This window comes from Hypoxylon fragiforme (assembly GCF_022984875.1).
Source record: "Hypoxylon fragiforme strain CBS 206.31 chromosome Unknown GGS25scaffold_3, whole genome shotgun sequence".
Classification (NCBI taxonomy): Eukaryota; Fungi; Ascomycota; class Sordariomycetes; order Xylariales; family Hypoxylaceae; genus Hypoxylon; species Hypoxylon fragiforme.
Genome location: NW_026054758.1, coordinates 1,106,469 through 1,129,640, shown reverse-complemented (window position 1 = coordinate 1,129,640; position 23,172 = coordinate 1,106,469). Strand labels below are relative to the sequence as shown.

The 23,172-nt window shown below is 50.1% G+C and overlaps 7 protein-coding genes across 7 annotated transcripts; 5 read left to right on the top strand and 2 right to left on the bottom strand.

Annotated features, from left to right (window-relative positions):
- Positions 1-481: 481 nt before the first annotated feature.
- On the top strand, positions 482-2,351 carry GGS25DRAFT_480610 (uncharacterized protein). Its single transcript, XM_049260103.1, has 2 exons — positions 482-834; positions 890-2,351. The coding sequence occupies exon 2, from the start codon at positions 976-978 to the stop codon at positions 1,870-1,872; it is 897 nt and encodes a 298-aa protein (XP_049118700.1). The 5' UTR covers positions 482-834; positions 890-975; the 3' UTR covers positions 1,873-2,351.
- Positions 2,352-2,426: 75 nt separating this feature from the next.
- On the top strand, positions 2,427-4,954 carry GGS25DRAFT_172956 (uncharacterized protein). Its single transcript, XM_049256577.1, has 2 exons — positions 2,427-4,891; positions 4,950-4,954. Exon 1 carries the CDS (start codon positions 3,151-3,153, stop codon positions 4,561-4,563), a length of 1,413 nt encoding a protein of 470 aa, XP_049118699.1. The 5' UTR covers positions 2,427-3,150; the 3' UTR covers positions 4,564-4,891; positions 4,950-4,954.
- On the bottom strand, positions 4,696-7,011 carry GGS25DRAFT_172974 (FAD/NAD(P)-binding domain-containing protein). Its single transcript, XM_049256578.1, has 2 exons — positions 6,426-7,011; positions 4,696-6,370 (listed from the first exon to the last, which is right to left on the bottom strand). Exons 1-2 carry the CDS (start codon positions 6,756-6,758, stop codon positions 4,829-4,831), a joined length of 1,875 nt encoding a protein of 624 aa, XP_049118698.1. The 5' UTR covers positions 6,759-7,011; the 3' UTR covers positions 4,696-4,828.
- A 317-nt stretch (positions 7,012-7,328) lies between these two features.
- On the top strand, positions 7,329-9,084 carry GGS25DRAFT_480585 (nitrilotriacetate monooxygenase component A; the record flags this gene model as incomplete). The annotated part of the gene is made up of 3 exons (XM_049260102.1): positions 7,329-7,588; positions 7,655-7,902; positions 7,963-9,084. Coding segments are annotated over exons 1-3 (1,409 nt in total), but the record flags the coding sequence as incomplete, so codon positions are not given.
- A 596-nt stretch (positions 9,085-9,680) lies between these two features.
- GGS25DRAFT_519226 (Nitrilotriacetate monooxygenase component A/pristinamycin IIA synthase subunit A) lies at positions 9,681-11,700 on the top strand (the record flags this gene model as incomplete). Its single annotated transcript, XM_049263661.1, has 8 exons — positions 9,681-9,738; positions 9,819-9,959; positions 10,016-10,220; positions 10,285-10,297; positions 10,359-10,418; positions 10,514-11,070; positions 11,206-11,383; positions 11,476-11,700. The coding sequence occupies 8 exons, from the start codon at positions 9,681-9,683 to the stop codon at positions 11,698-11,700; spliced, it is 1,437 nt and encodes a 478-aa protein (XP_049118696.1).
- Positions 11,701-16,698: 4,998 nt separating this feature from the next.
- GGS25DRAFT_529869 (uncharacterized protein) lies at positions 16,699-18,995 on the bottom strand (the record flags this gene model as incomplete). The annotated part of the gene is made up of 2 exons (XM_049265324.1): positions 16,699-17,912; positions 17,978-18,995. The coding sequence occupies 2 exons, from the start codon at positions 18,993-18,995 to the stop codon at positions 17,440-17,442; spliced, it is 1,491 nt and encodes a 496-aa protein (XP_049118695.1). The 3' UTR covers positions 16,699-17,439.
- Positions 18,996-22,439: 3,444 nt separating this feature from the next.
- On the top strand, positions 22,440-22,876 carry GGS25DRAFT_172874 (uncharacterized protein). Its single transcript, XM_049256576.1, has 2 exons — positions 22,440-22,612; positions 22,686-22,876. Exons 1-2 carry the CDS (start codon positions 22,543-22,545, stop codon positions 22,817-22,819), a joined length of 204 nt encoding a protein of 67 aa, XP_049118694.1. The 5' UTR covers positions 22,440-22,542; the 3' UTR covers positions 22,820-22,876.
- The last annotated feature ends 296 nt before the right edge of the window (positions 22,877-23,172 follow it).

Genomic DNA, 23,172 nt, shown 5'->3' with positions numbered 1-23,172 from the left:
CATGACCAACTCGTTGATACTTACCTACTTAATAAGATATGGACTTTCAACTCCATAGCCCTATGGGCCCTTTATGCCTAACTATACCCTACTGGAAAATGCCCTGTTTAATATGTATACTTAACCCCAAAACTATCATGATAGCATAACTACCTACCTAATTTGATTTCCCTAGTTTTCTCAATATCTTAGATTCGCGGTGTGATGCTTCACCACCAAAAGCAAACATGTGCATGTGCTTAGATAGCTAGCTAGCTATAGCGATGGCTTGAACTGCGTTTGCCTTCGTGAACTATGACGTATGGACTTATAGACTAGGTATTATAGCGTACACTAGTAGTAGTGTCAACGATGTTATGCACCTAACTGCCAGTGCATAGGGCTGCTAGGTTAGCTGGTTAGTAGGTAAATGTGCTCTCCGCCTTCCGAAGGGGCAAAGTTCAAAGGGAGAAGGAAGTTCAAGGAAGTATTCTCCAAAGAATTAGTTGAAGTTGTACAACATTAGTACATGCTTTAGCTAGAAAAGTGGATATGAAATGCCTCAGCTATATCGGTATTGTACAAGGTTCTAGGTAGTAACACCCCTCGAACCCCTCCCACATCAACTTCTCCGTAGTTACATGTATGTACCTAGGTATGCACTATTGCATACATGTACGTATTCTAAGTAGGCAGGTGCTTGGTGGTTCGCGTTACTCAAGAACACAAACAAACAATCGATAGTATCGTTATCATACGACGTTAATAATTATGCGGCAGTTCTTTAGGGTTGTATGTAGGCTTGTATGACTCGCCGCAGCTGTCCTACTTAAAGTAATCCTTTAACTTCGGCTGCTTCGTTTCGATTAACCATACGTATCACATTCAATGTTGAACTCTTTAAACTCACCATTCACCTTTCAGCCTACAAATTAGCAGCTATATGACAACACATCAGCCGCCTACCTACCTCGTTACTCTAGTAGAGATTCCAATATGAAATCCCACTCCAAGCCATCAGACGCAGACCTCAACCCTCCTCCCTCGTACACGGAAGCCATACAGCAAAATGCTCCGCCACAACCACAACAACAACAAACCCGATCCGCTTCGCTGGGCCACCAGCAGCATACGCATATGCCGGCTTCTTCTTCTCGTCGAACATCAGCGCCAGCAACGCACGTGTCGCGCCAATTCCCACCTTCTTTCAACATGTACAACGTGTCCAGCTTCATGGACCGCCGCTACGTGCTAGGCGAGCACCAGGACCGCCCCCTCTACGCCCTCTCCTTCCACAGCGGCTTCTCCGGCCAGCCCGACCTCGTGCTGCACAACGGGCCCACCGAGGACCACCCGGTGCTCGCCGCCTTCCAGCGCGAGTCCTTCAGCTCGTCGGCGATCATCACGTTACCGCCGCCGCCGGGCTGTCCGGGGACTCGCACGGGGGCGGAGGAGAGGCTGGAGCCGGCCTCCTCGGGCTTCGGCAGCACCACGTACGTGTTCACGATCGAGACGGGGCCGGGCAACCGCCGCGAGACGTTCGAGTGGCGACACTCGCGCGGCGGCGCCGTCAGCCAGCTCGGCGGAAAGACGTCCGGGTGGAAGCTGGTGCGGCTGGCGACGGGGCCGCCGAGCGGGCTGGAGGGTCCAGGTCAAGGAGGTGGATCATCATCGTCCGCCGCTACTTTTGTGGGCGGTGGCGATATGTCGAGTGATGGCAAGGAGGTGGTGGCGGCGTGGTGCTGGGCCGTCGGCAGCATCACCAAGAAGCTCAAGTTTCAGTTTTTGGGAAGTGGGAGGACGCCCGGGGTGCTGGGCGAGAGGTGGGCTATCATGGCGGTGGTGTCGGCGCTGAGGATCTGGGAGCATGAGAGGAGGCAGAAGGAGAATTAGTGGGGCGGGTCGTTTTGCTGGTGTGCTTGTGATGGTGCGGTGCGGGCGCTCTTTGGGTAGCTATCTACTAGGTAGGGTAAGGAAAAGGGGTGTTCCTCGGGGGGTGGGCTGGCATAAATATTTTTATAGAAAATGGTTATTTTATTTAGGTTAGGTTAGGTAGACAGGTAAAGTACCTACATACCTGGGAGGTTATTGGGGGAAGAAAAGGGGGGTGTCTATTTGGGCATTCGGAACGGTGTTAGCATTTATTATACCCTTCACTGAATTACAAGCATTCATTAGGTACTTACCTACCTATCCAACTTTGCGAACTGTCGATTTCTTTGTTTCGCCGAATTGGGTCACTAATCATCATATACCTAGGTATATATCTTATGGATGGTGATTAGAACCTGTCATTTTGAGTTGATATGGATTCCCATGAGAATGGTAACACAATATCACTCGCTTTTTATCACATTGTGATTGAATACCTACCAGGTTAAGGTATGATTGAATATGGGTTCATGCGAGTTGAGTGTTCAGTATTCACCTTTCTTACCCCTGTCTACCCTGCCTTTGCCAATCCGCTGTTGGTGCACAAATGTTGGGCCAGAGTATTATTACCATGAAACAGGCTGAAAATTTGCTAAATACATGTGGCTGCTCTTTTCAATATTTTTTTTCACCCCGTCCCTTTTTTTTTCTTCCTCTGTCTCATAGGTACTAGGTGGGCTTAGTTTGATAGATGACGGATCCCCTCCCCAACTGCAGTTCGTGGTGTTTTTAGTATACATATGCATGTTAGCCCGAGGTTACACATACTTGCATACATACCTACCTGGGTAGGTATTGTACCTATCTTATTAGAAAAGGCTCCTGATATTATTAAAAAATAGACAGGTAGGATCAATCGTGTCGGCTAGAAGCGACGGGGCATTGGCTATCACCTAGTACAGGAGATCATAAAATTGGGCAGCCGAGCGAGCCTACAATGGCGGTGGTGTGTGTGGTTGTGGTTGTTGGAGGGAGGTTGCATATGTCTGCGCCATGAACACGGAGATCAAACATAAAGAAGAAGGGTAAATGCTGTTACGCTATGGGCCCTCGGTACCCGGTTCCTGAGTACATATCACGAAGCCTCCCATCCATCCATCCATACATACATACCTACCCTTACGCATGCCTACCTCCCCTACCTACTTACTATATATCCTGTAAATAAGAAATTTGGCTTCTAAGAGGTTTGTCGTTTATATGTATATGTATGTCCTGAGGAGATAAGCACATCCAACCATGCCATCTACCGCGGCAAGCGGGCTGGCCTCGTTCGTGACATCACCAACAACAAGCAAGGCGTCCACCTCCTCGACATCAGCATCAACGATCGATGGGGCCAGCTTCCTGACCACACCAATAAACACAACATCGACGACGGCCCCGCTCACGCTGCCGCCGCAAACCACGCCCTTCACGCCGCCGGCGGACGCCGACTGCGCGCTGTCGGTGTACTGCCCGTTCCTGACGTACTGGCTCTACACGCAGGGTGGGCACCAGCTGTCGGGGATGCCGTGCCAGGCGCTGAACAAGCTCGACGCGTCGGAACCGCGGCAGATCGGGTACCGGCCCGAGTGCCTCCCGCCGGGCTACTACACGCTCTTCGACAACCTCGTCACGGAGATGGACCCGCGGATCCCGGGCGTCCCGACCGAGAGCGACGGCGGCTCGACGCGCGCGTACCCCGGCACGGCGTGCGTGTCCGGCTGGACGACGGCGTGCACGACGACCATCACGGCCGAGATCAACGCGGGCGACGGCGGCGCTGAGGGGACTTACCCCCAGGCCTGGTGCTGTCCGCCCGGCGGCTGGGAGTGCACGGCCACGGAGGCTATTGGCGTGCCCGGACGCCACTGCCAGAGCGTCATGACCGAGGCGACTAACATCTGGATGACCTGGGACCCGCCGTTCACGGACCTCACGCGCGGCGAGTACTACACGTACCCGGCGGGCGTGACGAGCGAGGCGAAGGAGAACGGGGCGACGATCTATCACCGTGTGTTCCCGCTGCAGCTGACGATGGTGGCGACGGCGGAGGCGACGGCGGAGGGGGGTGGGAGTGGTGGTTCGTCGGATGCGCAGCAGACTTCTTCTGGGATTGGCGATGGTGATGGTGATGCCATTGACAGTGCTGCTGCGCCGGCTCTGTCGAAAGGCGCGGTGGCGGGCATTGCGGTTGGCGTGGTTCTGCTCGTGATGCTCCTGGGTGCGGGGGCTTTCATCCTGCTGTACCGCCGCAGACGGAAGAAGAAGGGGGAGGAAAATGGGGTTGGGAGTGGGAGTGGGGGGGATGGTCCCGAATCTACATCTGAATATAAGCCTGACGCGCTGGATCCCACCCTTCCTCCTCCTCCTCTTCTGATGACGATGACGATGACAGGGGGGATTTTAGGCGATAAGCCGGAGCTGGAGGGCAGCTCGGTTCAGCTTCCGCACGTGTTGCCCAAGGCGGAGCTCGAGGCGCGGACACCGCCGGGATACCACAACCATCTGAGGCCGAGTTCAGAGCTAGATGCGTCGGGACCTGTGTCGCACCGCGGAACGGTAAGTACGATGACTGGTGGTTATATGAGTCCGAATCCGACGGGGGGTGATGGTATTTTCCCCTCGCCGGATTCGAGGTATAGGAGTGTGTTTGAGATGCCGGGTTGAAGTTTTGATTAGTTAAGTAGTAACTAATTAGTTAACTACTAGGTATAAAAGTTTTGTACAATACAGTTGTTAAATGGTAGCCCTGGAGGTGCTATGTAAGCCCCAAGCTCCGGGGCTACAGTACCTAGATGGGCATGGATGGTTCCCTGTATTTTACCTTGCTGGGTAGCAGCTTACAGGCTTAACAGCACCTACACCCTATTAAATCTAATTGCATTTAACTATTTCGACTAAAACTTGAAAACTTCTTACAATCAACAATTATTCAAAGTTGATCCCACCAACTCTCGTACACATCTCGCAAGTCAACACTCTCCGGGTGCTTAAGGTATGTTGTCACGTCGGCATCGGGATCTTGTTCCTTCTTAGTTGATCCAACTCCCAAGTACCAAGCGAACCTATTTCCAGTCTCCGACAGGTATTCGTATTCCCAGTCCTCCCACCGCGGGTTGCGATAAATGATGCTCACCGCCGACGCGCTGGCCGGCCACAGACCGTGAATCCTACTTCCCGGTTTACCGCTGTTGTACCAGGAGCTGCAGTTCTCGGACAAGACGGTAGTGTCGAAGAAAGCGTCCGAGTATTGTATAAAGTCGTCTGTAGCTTTCTTGGATGGCTGGATTGTCTTGATCCCCTCGCGACTGACCTTGCGAAGCAAGTTCGCGATGTACGCCACCTGAACTTCCACACTGTGAGGCACCGTCCCAGAACGACCTGACCCGTGCGGGCCGTGAATGAATCCCAAGTTTGGGAAGCCCGGTGTTGAGACGCCTAGGTAGTTGTACGGGAATCCGTACTCGCCGCCCTTGTCCCAGAGCTTCGCGAGGTCCTTACCATGAGCCCAGATGCTGAATGGTGGGACCATGTCTACATTTGCTCCAGTGGCGCAGAAAATGGCGTCAACCTCGCGGTGTTTGCCGTCGGTGGTCTCGATTCCAGTTTCTGTGAAGCGCTTTATCGGCGTCTGGATATAATCAACGTTATCCTCTGTAATGGCTTCAAAGTAGCCTGGTCCTGGTGTGAGTCGTCGACAATGCGGCGAGAAGTCGGGGAAGATATTTTCGAGCAGCTCAGGCTTCTTCGCCAAACGTTTCTTTGCAATATCGATAAACTCTTGGCGAGATTTCTCGTTCAAATCGGATCCCTTGAGCCAGCTAGAGAACCCTCTGAAGTACTTGGACTCTAATGCCTTCCGATACTTGATGTATTCGTTGGGGTCTTTGAAGGACTCTTGGAGTTCGGGGGATATACGGATGGGCTCGATAGAAGTCTCATCGCCCGCAAAAGAGGCTGCCACCCAGGTCTTATTCCGGGCATAGTGGTCCAGGTGTTTCACCTGCTTTTGTAAATTGGCTGTCAACTGAAGACCACTTGCTCCATTTCCAATGATCGCGACGCGTTTCCCTTTTGGATCAAAGTTGGGATCCCAGTTGGAGGCGTGCCGAAGAACACCTTTGAAGTCGTTGATACCAGGATAATCCGGTAGTCTCCAGGCATTGAAGCGGCCAATGGCTGTCAGCACAAAGTCAAACTCCTGACTGGAGATTTCTCCCGTAGTAAGATTGTGTACGTTCACATTCCACACCGATTTCGCTTCGTCCCATCTCAGTTCTTCTACCTTCTGAGATAGCTTTAGATAGTCGTACACATTGTACTTCCGAGCCAGTCCCTGCCAGTAGGCCTTGATCTCGGCACCCTGTGCGAACTGCTCAGTCCAATTGGTATTTGGAGCAAAGCTACTTTGATAAACGTGTGCTGGCACGTCGCATCTAACACCGGGGTAGATGTTCTCGAACCATGTACCACCCTGGATTCGGTTAGCAATAGGGTAACTCGTTTTTGCTATCGACACTATCACTTACCACGTCGGCATTTTTCTCGAATATGGTCAATTTTAAATTTGGAACTTTGGGAGGAAGAAGTATTCCGGCCAGGACACCGGCGAGACCTGCGCCGACAACTGCAACCCGTAATGCTCTTGGTTCGTCAATATAGCGCTGTTCTAATGAGATGCTCGGCAAAGGATAGTTGTCGGGGAACTTGTGTTCCACAGGTAAAGAATTAACTGTCTCTTTCACTTCTTGGACTATGGGTACTTTCACGCCATTGGTCTTTTTTTCTAAACCCTCCTGTACCGATGAAGGTGGTTCTGAGCCATTCACGCTAACTATCTGCTCCAAGTCCGCGGTGGCCATGTTGAAAAGTGAATGAATGAGACTTCCAAGGTTGTTTGGCAGAAAAAGAGAAAAATTCGATTGATTTAGTTTCTCATCTTCTCGATTTCATGAGTTGGCCAGATCTAAAGACTTATAACCACTTGCATGAGGTTATCTTAGAACGCGTTATCGTGTTCCATTATGCCGTATCGCCTACCTACTTACAACGTCTTCTTAGACGTGAAGCACGCAATAGCCCCCGCCTCTTTGCACCTCCGCAATAGGACATCCGGTAACAAACACCCCGTGGATAACGCCATGTGCTCCCTACTGTTTCGGGGGCGATACTTAGACAGTGTCGGATTATACTTATCGTCATAGGTGTAAGTTCATGCATCATCGCAAGACAGGCTTATACATAATGTGAGGTGATCATCTATGGATGTTGAATTCACCCAGCTATTCTTTCGAGCATGTCAGGCTCCTAAATAGCTAAAACATATAGGAATTCACACAAAGTCAATACACGCTGAAATTCTTTCAAAATGGCATCTTCGGAGGAAAAGAAACCAATTTTATTGAATGCATTTGACATGTCCACCGTTGGCCACCTCTCGCCGGGCCAGTGGAAGGTGAGCGTTATGACCCCTAATGAAGACACTGAACTAATAGTACACCAGAATCCCGTGGATAAGTCGGCCACAAAGCGCAATCTTGACTACTGGATAGAGCTGGCAAAATTGCTAGATAGGGGAGGATTCAACGCATTGTTTCTCGCTGATACATACGGAGGTTACGACACTTACGAGGGCAGCCTCGACAACTGTATCCGGCGAGCGGCCCAATGGCCTATAACTGACCCGACCATCGTATGTTCATTGGAGTAACACCCAAAACCACATCTAACGTGACTAAATATTGGTATTGCATCATAGCCTATCGCGGCGATGGCAGCTGTGACGAAAAACTTGTCATTTGCCATCACCGCTTCAACTTCTTTCGAGCCTCCTTTTTTGCTAGCGAAGCGCTTTTCTACTTTGGATCACTTTACCGGGGGTCGGTTTGGCTGGAATATTGTCACCTCCTGGAAAAAGGCCGCCTTCAAAGCCATCGGGCTCGACACTCCCATCGAGCACGATGAGCGGTACCGTCAGGCCGACGAGTACCTGAAAGTTTTATACAAGTAAGCCACAGAAACCAGCCACCATTACCAGGTGCACAGTGAGACTCAGAGAATATTTAGACTCTGGGAGGGATCATGGGCGGACGACGCCGTAGCCCCTGACCCAGAGAACGACAGCTACGCGGACCCAGACAAGATCCGCAACATCAACCACAAGGGGAAATACTTCACGCTGAACACGCGACACATTGTTGATCCGTCGCCTCAGCGGACCCCGTTTCTTTTCCAGGCTGGAACTTCATCGGCTGGTTCCGAGTTTGCAGCGACACATGCGGAGGCCATATTCGTGTCCTCTCACTCAGCTACTCTTCTCCGGCCGAAGATTGCCAAGATTCGGGAGCTGGCCGCTGCTCAGGGCAGAGACCCGCGTTCGCTGAAGTTCTTCGCAACGTACACCCCTATCATCGGGCGTACAGATGAAGAGGCGCGTGAGAAGTACGCGGAGCTGCAAAAATACGCCTCAGTGATCGGGGGCCTGGTTCTGGTCAGTGGGTGGACTGGGATCGATTTATCTAAGATCCCCCTAGACCAGGAGATCAGCGCCGCGGACTCCTTAGAAGCTCACAAGGTCCGCAGCATACTGGATGCGTTTACCACCACCAGCGAGGACATACCCAAGTGGACGCCCCGCGTGGTCGCTCAGAAGGCAGCCATTGGTGGCCTCGGGCACGTGGCGATAGGGGGCCCGCAGACGGTGGCGGACGACATGGAGCGCTGGATTCGCGAGGGGGACCTGGATGGGTTTAACATTGGCTATGTCACCACGCCTGGAACGTTCGAGGAGGTGGTGGAGCTCTTGATCCCAGAGCTACGACGACGTGGGATATACCCCGACCCGCCGGAGGAAGGGGAGAGGTTGACGGCGCGAGAAAGGATCTATGGAAAAGGGCAGAAGGGGCTAAGGGATGACCATATCGGTTCTAGGTATAAGTATGACCGATATCAGGAAGATCCACCGTATGAAGAGGGGGGATCTGTCGATGGCAAAGGTAGTTAGGTTAGGTGAGTGAGTACCTTGGGGACAATTTTATCTACTCCTAATTCGACAAGCCTCGGTTGGGGTTGTGTATCTCTCTAGTACCTATGGGTGAAAATGCCTATCCACCTGGTAGTCAGTGAAGTACTTTTTTATCGACAGTGACATCAACAATTCTTCATTCAATAGGTATAAACACTAGGTACGTACATAATATATAATTGCCTACCTACTAGCTACCCAGTACTCGGTGAACATTTCATGCAAGACTAGAAAATGATGTGCGAACCAATGGCTTAGCCTTCAAAAAATCATAAGTTCATCAACGAGTAAAATCGCTGGCAATAGGGATTTACCTATCATCTCCCATCCATCTATCAGTTTTCCCCGCCTTGTTCACCTATACAGGTGGGTGGTTATCATTTCCTTCCACCGGAGTACGTAGTATATCGAATATCGCGTGCTACCTGTATTGGGGAGAACCCCGCGCAAGCCCCTATTGCGTGATCGCCTTGTTCGCGTTGCGTGATTATAGTCTATCAGAATCGCCAGAATTTGCCAGAGAACCAATATGAATTGCCGGAACTATGCAAGGACAAGTACAGTAGTTCGTCGGACATAGTCGCCGGCATTCGGAGCCTATGTTGAACTAGCGATTTCTTGATTTCAATGTTGCCAGAGATGTGTCGCTATTGAAATAGAACTACGGTTCTCGCCGATAGCTGGGTTGGTTAAGTAATTTGAACAAGTTACATAGTATCTACTACATACCTAGGTAAGCCAGTCAGATATAGCAGAGAAAATGAGTAGCAGTACGAAACCAAAGAAGAGCCTCGTGCTCAATGCCTTCGTTGAGATGTGTAAGTCAATTAATTACCTACACAAGTTACCACTATCTGGGTACCTAGTAATGAAATTCACTTACTAATACACATCTCAGGCAGCGGGCATCAGTCCCCCGGACTATGGAGACACCCGGATGATGAGTCCTGGCGGTTCAATGAGATCTCTCACTGGGTCGAGTTAGCAAAGCTGCTTGAGAAGGGCAAATTCCACGGCATCTTCATTGCCGATGTTCTTGGTTGGATATACCTACTCCTGAAGTCTCATTTCACAATCACTAACTGCGACGACTAGGGGGGTACGATGTTTACAACAAGTCCCTGGACCCCGCCAAGATCTCGGGGGCGCAGTGGCCGGTGAACGACCCCTTTGCGATCATATCGGCCATGGCGGCGGTGACGGAGAGCATTGGCTTCGGCGTCACGGCGTCCACCACCTACGAGCAGCCCTACCACTTTGCCAGGCGCCTATCGACGCTTGATCACCTTAGCAAAGGACGGTATGTTTTCTCCAGGCCCCCTAATTTTTGAAGTAGTTCATCATCAGCTGACCGTACGATATAGCATAGGATGGAATGTGAGCTAAGAAAAGCTCGCGAGATCGCAAATTGAGACCATGAGCTAAACGGTCGGTGTAGATTGTGACAAGCTACCTGGACTCGGCCGCGAAGAACATGGGCTTCACCGAGCAACCCAAAGTAAGTCTACCTACCCACCTACCTGCCTAACTACCTATACCTATGCTTGCCCCCCTCCCCCTTGAACACAACTCTAAAGACCTTCCAAAACAAAGCACGACGACCGGTACGCGCAAGCCGAAGAGTACGTAAAGGTGATCTACAAGCTGCTCGAGTCATCCTGGCGCGACGACGCCGTGAAGCTCGACCGCGCGGCGGGGATCTACACGCAGCCGGAGCTGGTGCGGGAGATCGCGCACCGGGGCAAGTTCTTCAGCGTCCCGGGCCCGCACATCTGCCAGCCGAGCCCGCAGCGGACGCCCCTCCTCCTGCAGGCGGGCACGTCGCGCGCGGGGAAGCGGTTCGCGGCGCAGAACGCGGAGGCCATCTTCGTCTCGGCCCACGCGCCCGAGGTCTGCAGGAACAGCATCGCGGAGGTGCGCGCGCTCGCCAGGGAGGAGTTCGGCCGCGACCCGGCAAACATCAAGGTCCTCGCGCTGGTCACGCCGATCCTGGGGAGCACCGAGGAGGAGGCCCGGGCGAAGCTGGAGGAGTATCGTCGGTATGCGTCGCACGAGGGCGCGCTGGCGCTGTTTGGCGGCTGGACGGGCATTGATCTCGGGCAGTTTGGCGACGAGGAGGAGCTGAGGGAGGTGGAGAGTAATGCGGTGAGGTGAGTTGAGCGTTGGGCTGGGCGTGCTGCCTGCCTGCCCCTATCCCCCTACCTACCCCCTTTTCGAGGTACCTACCTAGGTAGGTAGGTAGGTAGGTAGGAAGAAAATGTATTCTATTTGCTGACGTAGTCCAGATCAACGGTGGAGGGCTACGCGAGGTTCTCGCCGGGAACTGCGAAGTGGGCCAAGCACACGATCGCGGAGCATGTGGCCATTGGCGGAAACGGCCCCATCTTCGTCGGCACAGCTTCACAGGTTGCTGATGGGCTGGAGACCTGGGTTGCTGAGGCGGATGTTGATGGGTTCAATTTCGTAAGTTCTACCTATCTGCTTGTCTGCCTGTCTACATAACACCCCCCCTCGACATAAAGAGGAGAACACACATGTTTACAGTCCGTGTCTAGGCCTACGCGCTCTTCCCGCAGTCCTTCAAGGACATCATCGAGCTACTTCTCCCCGAGCTGCGCCGCCGGGGTCTGTTCTGGGACGACTACGCGGTGCCTGGGGGCACCTACAGGGAGAACTTCTACCAGAAGCCGGGCCAGTCCGGTCCTCTGGACGAGCACGTCGCCTCGACGTATAGATGGAAGGCGGGCGTGCCGGCTGAGCAACATGTGATTCAGGACTAGGTAGGTAACACTGCCCCCTGAGAATCTTGTCCCCCCCCTTTTCTTTTTCTCCCCTCCCACCCGCTAAATCCGGTTGGCCCTTTTGAGGGGGGGCTATGGCATTTCCACTTCATGTGAAGAATCTTCAGGACTACCCTACGAAAAAGGAATGAAGAAAACAAAATTGTATACTTAGGTACCTAGGCAAAAAGAATAACATGCGGAATTTCTTCTGGTTTACGTATTGGTAACAAGGGTTTGGGGATTTCACTGTAGCTACCTACATACCCACTTGTCGAAATAGGTATGTGGATGAGTGCCGCGAGGCCTCATGGTCTCATCTTAGCGGCCCAATAAATGTGCCAACGGGCATATATCACTCTGCATTTTTTCTATGGAACCCGCTGATCTTTCGGAATTGCAACCGCATTTCGTAGACTAAGGTAGGTGCTAAGGTAGGTAGGTGAGGTAAGTAGCTGAATACATGAGGATCCCCTAGGTTGAGACGAAGAGCTCGTCGCAAGACGAGATGGAAAAGGGGAGGGGGGAGGGAAGGAAGGAATTGTACCTATGTATGGAATCATTGGACTAAGACAACAGACCAAGATTCCATAGTTAAGTACCTAGGCAGCAGTGAAACCGATTAACCTTCGTCTTGTTGTTTTCAAATTGGATTTGGGTTCTTTATTCATGATAAGGCTCACGAAGGATTCGGCTGACGTTGTCCGAAACTGTGTTTCTGTTCCTGGAAGAGAAAGAGGGGGGGATGGTGAAGAAGGATCCCGCTCCTTTGTACCTGTCTACTTTCTACTTTTCTCACACGCGATTCCTCAAAAGATCCCTGGCGCGGCACAGCAGACGAAAAAACAGACAGGTTCGATCGAAATTACCGGGTTCGCGTTGCTGGATCGTCATGCGATGGGGAGGTACGCATGTGGCTGCCCTGTCTCTTGCCTTCCTACCAGGTAAGGTATGTAATCTCGACATCGACATCCAGGAGGTTCCCCCCGATTGGGAAATGCGTATGGTGCCAGATCAGGCAAAAAGGATTGAAGGTTCCCTCAGCTGAGTGAGCCGGCAATGTCCAGTCCCGAGCTGCGACGAACCAGCGTCGGATCCTCCTTCATCGGCTGGCTGTAGAATTGCCTACATACAAGCCCGAGGACGACGACGAGTAGCCACCATTACCACCACCACCACCACCACCACCACCACCACCACAACAACAACAACAACAACAAACGCCTGAAACAATAAATAATAAACAATAAACAACGATAACACATCGTGGGGCGAAGACTCGTATATTGTAGGCAGGCAATTTCCTAATGCATCCATAGCCCACGCAAGTAAGCCTCGCTCTCTCTCTCTCTCTCTCTCTCTCGGCGACGATCTCGGTGATAGTATCACGCAAGAACTGGACGAGCCAACCAGCCCCCCTTAGCTGAAAATGTTCCGATCTGCCATCGGAAAGAACTGTCGCAGTATTGACGCACCGCCGTTGATCGAAATGAGTCACTTCACCACCTGCTTGTGTCGCCCGCCCGGCCTTGAACCCAAGTCTGCCATTTCCCCTCTTCTTTGCCTTGCTTTGCCTTGCTTTGCCTTGCTCTGTTCTGCCTTACCTAGGTCCCTACCTACTAACTAACTTAGTAACTAACCATCTGGCCTACACAGGTACATTATTTTCTAGGCACCTTCATATGCAACTACGACGATGCTGCCTGCTGCTCGGAAATTGGCCAAATAAGTATACCTATCCTTCCATCCTTTCATACCTCCCTCCCTAGATGCCTAGTATATAGTGTAGTACCTTGGCATGTATGTATGTATGCTTGTAAAGGCACTACCACATGCAGCCAAGTAGGTTAGTACCGGCCAGTGGTAAAGGCTGTTACTGTCGCGTGTGTGCCTGTCTCAAGTAAAGTAGACAACCTACCCAACGCAACTCTACCAGGTATCTACATACAGTAGCGTCGCATTCGAAATCATGTATTCTTGTGTTTCAGAGATATTATTATTCTTATTAAGCGGCGTGCGGAGAAGAAGAAGAAGAAGAAGAAAGAAAAAAAAAGCAGGGAACAAATGGTAGGTAGGTAGGGGAAAAGAAAGGAAAGCTTGGCTCTTCCCTCTGCACCTATGAGGCGTCGCGCCTACACACTAGGTAGCGTTACCCTCTTCATCGACTGGTTTTCTTACCTGTCGAAGCTAGAGTCGTTTTGGATGGACTGCTGCTTGTTGCGCTCTACACAACATACACTAGGTACATAGGTACCTACGCACGCATGCAGTCAGCGCAGCGTCCCATGCCGCCACAAGGTTGCAGCGCAGCGCAGCACTTCGCATCTGGGACACTGCGTGGTTTTCTGGTGAATGGGGGGGGAAGGGGAATACACACATGGGGATGAGGATAGGGATAAGGATAGGGATGGGGAGGTGTGGGGAGGAAAAGTAAGCCGCAGTAGCTACTAGCAGCAAGCAGTGACAAAGCAAAGGCCATGGAGAACAAAAAAAACAACAGGGAAAAAAATAAAAGATAGGGAGAACTTGAAGGAGGGGATAATAGAGGGGACCGGGCCGCATTTTGTGGTCGCGTCGCGTCCCGGTTCGTCTCGTCCACTCAGGACGCAGCGACGTCTCAACCGACCGACCGATCGACCAACCAACCAACTTACATAGGTAGCCAACCCAAACCCGCCGACCAACCAACCGGCCAGCCTAGTTTACCTAGCCAGGCCAACCATCGGTTCGCCTTTTGCTTTCGAACGTTGGGTAACAGTAACAGCGGAAAAGAAAGGAACGAAACGCCCTGCTTTGCCTTGCCCTGCCTTGGCCCCCCTTCCCTTACTGTTACCCAGAACGCGCAAGTTATGTCCGGCCCTACCGGAAACACCAGAGAGGCAGACATAAATACGCAAACCGGTATTTTTTTTTCCTCGGTGAAAGCTGTGGTTTTGGGAGCGAGGGATGGGATGAGATGGAGGGAGGTAGGGAGGGAGGGCATATCGGGGCTTTCCTCCTTAACTACCGCAGAAAGAGCTTGCGCGTCGTCGAAGGATACAGGAATACCACCTTCTTCCCCATCGTAAGCTTTTGGCCCGGCAGCTAGGTAGGTAGGTAAGTAAGCTTACCTGGTAATTAGACTGATGCAGAGTGAGGTTTCGGGCGCCTCTTTGCGATACCTACTAGATACCTAGGTATTCCCAGCCATAGGCATGTAGATAGATAGGTACGTATGTGTAGGTATATACCGTATATATTGTATATAAGTACATGATTCCAATGATAATATGATTTATAGGTTTCTATAGCCACTACCACGGCCGCCGCTATAATTAATATACAGGTACCTACCTAAGGTAGACAAGGAATTAAAACTCGATTTAGTTCGAAGGATTCAGGCATCTCGCGCCCCAAAAGAGGCCCGGATCTGCGACAGCGGGCGCCTCCTGCCTGAGCTATGTACCCGTTCTCGTCTCCCTCGTCATGGAATTAATTATAAGGGGGGGAGCGCTACTGCAAGTCATCATGCATTTCGCGTAGGTATGCTTCTACCTCACAGCATGCTGCTTATACCGAGAGAGGGCGCGGCGCCGGCAGGTAAACAAACAATAAACATCGCGATGGCTACAGAGAGGGAGAAAGGGAAGGCAGACCACGGTAGACTCGTATGATTTGGAATGCGAGTCCGCGTTTAGTCCAAGACTTTTCCTCCCCTTCCCTTTCCCTTCCCCCCTATATGGGCATCACCCCCACCCACCGTGTCGAGAATGCCTACGGCATGGCATGGCATGTAGGTACTGTAGCGCTGCAGGTAGGTAGGTAGGTAGGTAGTAAGAACTAGCTGATCCTAGCTCCTACATAGCTCAAGGATCCCTCGTGTTGGGGATGCGTTTTTTGGGGGATGGATGTCCTGTTGATGTATGTAGGTAGGTAGGTAAGATAGATGCATGAAGGCTTTTTAAGCTCGGCACTGCGAATGTCGTGCTCGCTTGGGGCTTTTGTTTTTCGATCCAAAAGCCTCTATCATAGAATTGGACACTCAATGTTAATGCCGTGTCAACATGAAGTGACAGCCCTACGGGTAGGTTACCCTAGGTAGGTGGCCCTTGGCCCACGAGTTGTTCTACTACCTACCTAGGTAGGCATTCACTTGGTCCTGCACTTGGTCTTTCTCCAAGCTGCCGGTTTTTCCGTCATCCCATGTCCAGTCCTTAGACCGTAGTTCTCGTCCCATAGCACACACGCACACACACACACATAAAAAGGCAATACTTACTTTGTTCGATATCGTACCTCTCTCTCCACATACGTATGCTCATAATATTGGATACAAGAATACCTATCTAACTAAAAGAGAGAAAAAAAAAGATCGCGGTTGGATGTTCGGTCGTTGTTGGATCGATTGACGAGGATTAAGCGGCTGGAGCGCGTGTGTGGGCGCGAATCAATGAATTGGATGGAAATCTTTAAACCTGGCTCACTTAGCCGTCTGGCGCGCGGGTATTTACAAATTGCCCTTTCTTCTTTTTTTGATATCATACCTACCTAACCTAGGTACTATTACCATCGGAACCCCTTTACTCGCTCGCCTCTTTTTTCTTCCCCCCCCCCCCCCAGTAGCCTTAAGTATTATTCTTGTCTCCGTAGCACGTATCTGCTGTGCGACGTAGAAGAGCCTATATTAAGCAGCCTCTTTATCTTCCCGACGGGCTGCGGACTGTCGTGCTAATTGAAATACTAACCTGGTCACTTAGGTACATATAGGTTATGTACCCTTTCCCGTGTTACTTAAAAAGGGGGCTATAGACTGGAAGCCATTAAATCTCCGATGACGATCCAAGTACTGACCAACCAATTGTGTCGCGACATTAATTCACCATCATAATAACTACCTAGGTAGGTAATAATAAAGGTACAAATCGAAATACGAGAGGCTTAGGGTATGTAGAGTTCGGGAATGGATGTGAGCTACTAGGTATCATAATTGTCGAAATACTCACAATAACACCAAATTCACCACACGACTTCGATATTCATCTTGCTCAGCCCGGCTATATATATATATATATATGAGGTACCTAGGGTAGGTATATATTGTATATGTTATAATACACTGCGTGACTAGCTCCAGGTCTGGTCCCCGACTTTAGACGCCCTTCCTCATCCTCCCTTTTTCACAAGGTATCTATTGTAATATACAAGGCTCATATGCGTATTTCCCAAATGATAGAAGAAATAACAATGATGATGATAATGATAATAAAAGTCCGGTGCCCAGAAACTCCTGTTCCTCTTTCCCGAGCCCATTTCTCCGCCCTGTAGAATGCTTTTAAACCGTCAACTTCCCCGGTGTATGCAGATAGATGATTTGTGTTTTTAGTACAGACGAGAGCTATTAGTTACAGTGAATTTTTTGAAGACGGTCGTCGTAAATCGAATCTTATGATGCGGCTGTTAATACTGGCTGTCCGGAACTTTGGCATGGCGCAACCGCTTTCTTGTTCAGCCGAGACCATCGTAGCGGCCTATTTGGGGGGGATAATCAAATCCATAAAACCCCCCTCTCGCTTATGAAATTATCATGTCCCGTTTTTACGTCCAGGATAATCATGCCTGTTTGTGGTTTTTTTTTGTTTGTCGTAAGATTGATCCTCATTTCGAGAACTTGGCAAAGACCATGGTTGGAAAAGATCCGGACTCAAAAGGCTGAAATACGCGCCGATATCATCAACATGATAAAATATATCCATCTCCATTTTAATCATTTTCTCGCCCGGAACTAGGAGCACCTGCGGCTGGTCCTACCCCAGTTACTCCACCACGCGATCTATCATCCGATGTTGTCGGCGAATTTCGTCTTTCCGCCTCCTGCTGTGACCTCATTTCCGATACGTATCGTGGCGACGGCTGATCTGATAATAACGACGAAACCGAGTGAGCGCTACTTCGAGGATGCGCTAATTCACCCACACCGGCCTCCCTCGATACGCCAAGGCTGGGCGAAAGTCCTCGGTGTGGCCCAAACCCTTCAATTCGGCCGCGCCCCGCCGGTCGATAGGACGAGATATCGCTCCTTTGTCGGGAATGACCTCTTCGGCGCCCTGGTGGAGGATTCGACAAGGTCGACGGCCCGACGTGCTGCCCGAAAGACGGAGATCGAAACCGCGTTTGGCTCGGTGGAGGTGCTGCTTGCTGTGGGCCTGTGGCTTTTCGTTTCTTGGGCGATTCCCCTATTTACCGAAGGCCAACATTAGTTAAACAAGATTGTGCTTGCTCGGTTTGGATTTGGACAAACCAGAAGGCGTTCCTGGCTGATGAGAGCCTCCTTGAGTGGTCGGTGGTTGCCAATGGTGAAAGTATATCGAGGGCGACTGTGTATCTGATTGCGGCGCGGTAGCTGACTGTTGCGCTAATGCATGCGCTGGGTGAGGAAGGCCGGCCGGCCCGGCGGCTCCTTCGCCTGTACTTAATCGAGGAAGAGCAGAACCTCCCAGAGGTCTTCCCACAGCGCTACCCATGCTCAATGTATGCGCCCTTTGTCTCGGAGGCGAACTAGGCCCCTGATAAGAAACAAAACTTGCCTGGGCACCCGGTCCTGCTGCCGATCCTGGTGTGGACGGGATTCCACTGTATGGTTGTCCTCCATATTGCTGAGATTCTCTGCGGTTATCTGGTGATACCCCTCCCTGTGCTGGCAAGATCTGTCCTGAATGTACCTGTTGCTGCGGGACCAAGTACTGTTGCGCCCATTCGAGTATGGCTTGTGGAAGTGCTCCACCGCTCATACCAGCGAAAACCACGGGCACCATAGGTGGCGGGATGCCTCTGTCCAGAGAAGTTCGTAGCATATCGTATTCTAACCTTCTTTGTTCGAGGCGCAATGACTCCTGCCGCGTCCTCTCCTCTTCCTGTTTTCTCCTCTCCTCTTCGGCCTTGGCTATCAGCCAACTCCTCAAGGGCTCTTCGGAACCTTGGTGTTGCTGAGGTGGTGGTGGTAATACGCCGAGTGCTTGACTATGCGGAGAGGGAATTGGTGCTCCCTGTGAATGTAAAGATGGCCCTGAAGGGGGTGGATGAGGAGGACCAGGAACTTGAGATGGAGGTTGAGGTAAGGTCATGGCTGCCGGGGGAGGCAGGCCACGATGAGGTGCTGACATGGGCTTGGTAGTTGGGCTCTGCTTTTGTGGAAGAGCAAGAAATGATTTCTGCAAAGAGTCCTGGACACTCAAGGGGGGCGAGGATCGAGGCGGCGTCGGAAGGTCATGGACAGGCCGATACCCGTGATGAACTGGCTGCTTGGCTGTGAGCATCATCTCGATAGCAGACGTGAAAAGGGACTAGACAGTGACACGGAGAAGCATGCTGAGAGTGGTAGAAGGGAAGCAATAACTAGACGTGATAGTGTATATGGAAACTAATAAGAGGTGATGAATAACCTTTGCATAAGAAAGCTGGAGAGGGCGGCCAGCTTAGTAGACAAGGGATAGGATACAATCGGGGCTTATGGAACTTTTGGATCCTAAAGCCCAGCCTCATTTGAAGATCGGTGCTAAACACATGGGTAACAGTTCTAAAGGATTAAACGAGGGGGGTGAAGTTGTGGTTGTAGTTGCGTTGTATTTTGGACGTTGCAACTGGACATGCGCCGACACAAATGCGGTTGAGGGAATCCTAGACGTTTAGGAGGATCGGTGCCCAAAGTAGCTCCAAGTCTCGGGAAGGACCAAGTAAACTAAGTAGGGGAGATCTTGGAACGGGACGGCAATGTGAGAGTTGATAGATAGATTCTACCACTTGAAGCCAATTTAGGCAATGCCCAAAGCGGAAAGTAGAGGTCGTTCTAGGTGTGGAGAAAAAAACGAGGTGCCTGGCTTATCTGAATGTAATAGGTAGGTAGGTAGGTATGTAGGTATGTATCTGGGAGATTTTCACACAAGAACGAATCGTACCAGACCGGATACCAAGGGAATGGCTATGGAAAAAAAGCTAAGGGAACTGGTCCGAGTAGTCTAGTCCAGTAGTCCGATTCACACGAGCGGTGGTGAGAATTGTTCGAATCAGAGGCAAGCACTCACTATCAAGGAGAGCGTCGTATGGACATGGTTAGTCAAAGCCGTCAGTTTCAGGGAATATAATAAGATGATCAGGTAGGGTAAGGTAAGTAAGTAGGTAGGTAGACAAGGTGAGAAGTTTTTTAGTAAACAAGCTCGCGTGTCAAAGATCCGGCTATGTAATGTTAGCTTGAAGTTGATGTAGAAGAGTGGCTGAAGTGAGGTGAGGTGAGGCGTGACTGGGAGGAGGAGTAGAGGAGGGAGGGGAAGCCTTCTTTTCACGCCACTGCAATGACGAGGCTGATCAAGTTATTGAATACAGATCAGATCAACTCGGCCTGTCCCTGCTCCCCGTTTATTTATTCCTAGGGTTGAAGGGGCCTGTCCTTCATGGAAGGGTAGGGTTTTCTGTTTCTAGACCGACCTTGGGATGGCGTGTGTATAGGGCTAGTGCGGTCTCTTTTCGCCGCAGGACCCCTTTTCTAGTACTAGTGAATACATAGCAGAGACTAACCTACCCCGTTTCGAACTCGAGTCTCGAAGGAAGCACAGGAAAGGGCCGGGGGTGGTAGACTTGCCATGCAGGGTCGATCCCTCGACGTCGGAAAAAGAATGTCAAGGAGGATGCAAGAGTGACGAACGAATCAACGAGTGTGGGGGGCGTGCAGGTATTGGCAAAGCGGTTACCTAGTACTTAGCTTGCCTAAGTATGATGCTTGCTTGACTAGGTAATAGCTAGAGGGTGAGAGTGGATGGATTGAAGTGGAGTTCCAGAGAAGACCGCACGGCGCATATGTGGGCAGATGGGACGAAAACTAATAAATAGACACTCCTCTGTTGTCAGACGTGTCAAAAGAGTTCGAGACTTGGGATAGGATGGAGAAGGAGAAATTCTCGCGAAGAGATCTAGAACCCGGACGATCTTCTTTGTTTTTGGTTGTTTTTTTTTTCTCTTTTCTTTTTTTACTCTTCGTGCTTTGTAAGTGTTCTTTTTTTTTCTCTTGCTAGGCAGGTAAGTAAATCTAGGATCAATGTATCTATCTACCTACAGTATGTAGGCAGATAGGACGTACGGATAGGCAATACATACGTGCGTATGTACGAGGCTCCTATCGAATACGTATATGTATATGTAGCCAGGTAAGTTAGGGATGTACTACCTACATATATGGATATAGGAATGCGTATAGGGTATGTATGTAAGCAGTTATTACATATGTAAGAGATTGTATGTGCTAAGCCTGTACGTAAGGCATGTTCATGTAGGCAGTAGGCATGTACATATGTAGGTATGTATGTAGGTAGGTTAGGGGGGAATCGGCAAAGACGGTTGGTACTAAAATATGTATGATAAGTTTGAAAGGGGCAAGTACTTACGACTTAAAGCACTCGCTTATACCGTTTATACCGAACTAAGGTAGACATCAGCAGCGTTAGCAAGCTGAAAAGTGGAGGTTCTCGCTCGAGGCCTACATGGGACATCTATAAGTACCTGACTACAAGCATACCTACCTCTACCTGGTACACGCCTAGCATTGTAGGTAGGCATGTACATACCTAGGTAGTTAGTTATCTAACAGAATTCAATGTTTGAACATCGTAGTGTAGTGTAGTTTGGTATTGTGGGCTGAGCAGCATACCCGGCATGGACGTGGTCGCTCGCCTAGCCGGAGTCGAGATGGATCCTCTCGAGTCATGCAGAGGAGAGATGGAAAGGAGTAATTGCATGTACTTTATGTACCTAAGTAACTATTTGTTGTACCCAAGTAGCAGATATCTGTAGCTTACATGGTTACTAGGGGTTGGTGTAAGTGTATGTAGACAGTATCATTGATTGTACATAGGAAGTGGAAGTGGAAGTGGATAAAGTTGTTTGTGTGGGTGGGTGCGTGTTGTGGCTGTACGAAGAACATTGAAGGTCTTCGATGTTCTTAATAAGATGAAAAGTATGTATTCTGTACTGTGCGCTTCAAATGTTGTTAGGTACGAATGGATTCCACTCTTGTTCAACTCATGTTAGTACATGCACACATGCGTGTAAGGAGTTACTCCATCTACCTACTATTTGCATAATTATACATATAACATGTATAGATATGTATGATAATTAGTATGTAGTTCCGCGCCAGGAGAACATTGAATGACTCGACGGAAAATAGTGTAAAGGCAAGGTAGGCGGGCGAGTATGCAACGAGATTCAACATTGAATGCCACTCCACTGCATCAAGGTTATGTGCGCAGTTTGGGACTTTTGTGCAATGTAACCTGCCTTAGGTACATTAGCTATTAGGTTATGAGGATAAATACATACTCGCATGCAGGTAGTAAGAAATGTTGCGATTCCGTTGCAATGCTCTACGCATATATTATGTAATAAAGCTCTAAGTGCTACGTACGAAGGTATCATGGTTACCTACATACACTACATACCTGATTACCAGGTACAGGCATAGGTACTTATAGGTAGTTAGCTGACGTACCCCTATATACATAGGTCTGTACCTACTGAGCCACCTACATGTACCACATATATCTACATAAAGTAGTAGTCTTGAGGAGTACTACCATACTACTATGTAGATAGGCAGGCAAGGAAGAAGCAAGTACATAGTTAGGCAGTTATGCGAAATGGCGGGGTTTTTCCCTCATTATTCTTAGAGCAAGGGGCGCGGCTTTTGTCCTGTAACCCGGCTTGTAAGCTTCGAACAGTGTAAGCTGTAAATATTCCCGATCTCGCAACAAGTCGAAAACGCGCGCGCGCAACGGAGACAAACAATCCTAGAATCTTGGCAGCTGACTTCCTCTTTGGATGATCAGCGTTATACCCAGGCCGGTGTACACTAGGTTGGCAGCTGGTTGGGTAACTACTACATATGGATGTAGGTAAAATACGAACAACAGTAATACCTCCTACATCCTCATAGGTCCATAGGCTCATAAGCTCATACATAGGCTCGTACGCATTACATACCGGTATACTTTGGGCTTGCGGCTACAATTTTGTTCGTCCCTTGCCTCGGGATCTGGCTTGGGATTCAGTCCTGATAGAGAGCTTTTTTTTTTTTTTTTTTAATTTGGCATCGTAGGAACGTCGTGTCTCGGGACCGAAAAGCTTGATCACGGATTTAAAAACAATATGGGAACTTGGCAGATACTGTACGTGAGTAAATACATGCCAACATCTACATAATACTACTCTATGTACGATGTATGTGTATAAACTTGGAACCTGGAAGCTTTCCAGTGTCCACTGCCCAGTAGTTTTCAATGTTACGATTCAGCACCAAAAAAAAAAGGTAGTACTATACCGAGTTTGGAGTTATTAGCCCATGCTATAAACCCCGGCCATTGCATGGTTTCGCCTTCTCGCAGCCCTTGTCAGCCAATGTTTCAAAATAAGCTCGATTAGGCAAGTAGATCTCTTATGTTTAGACGTTTC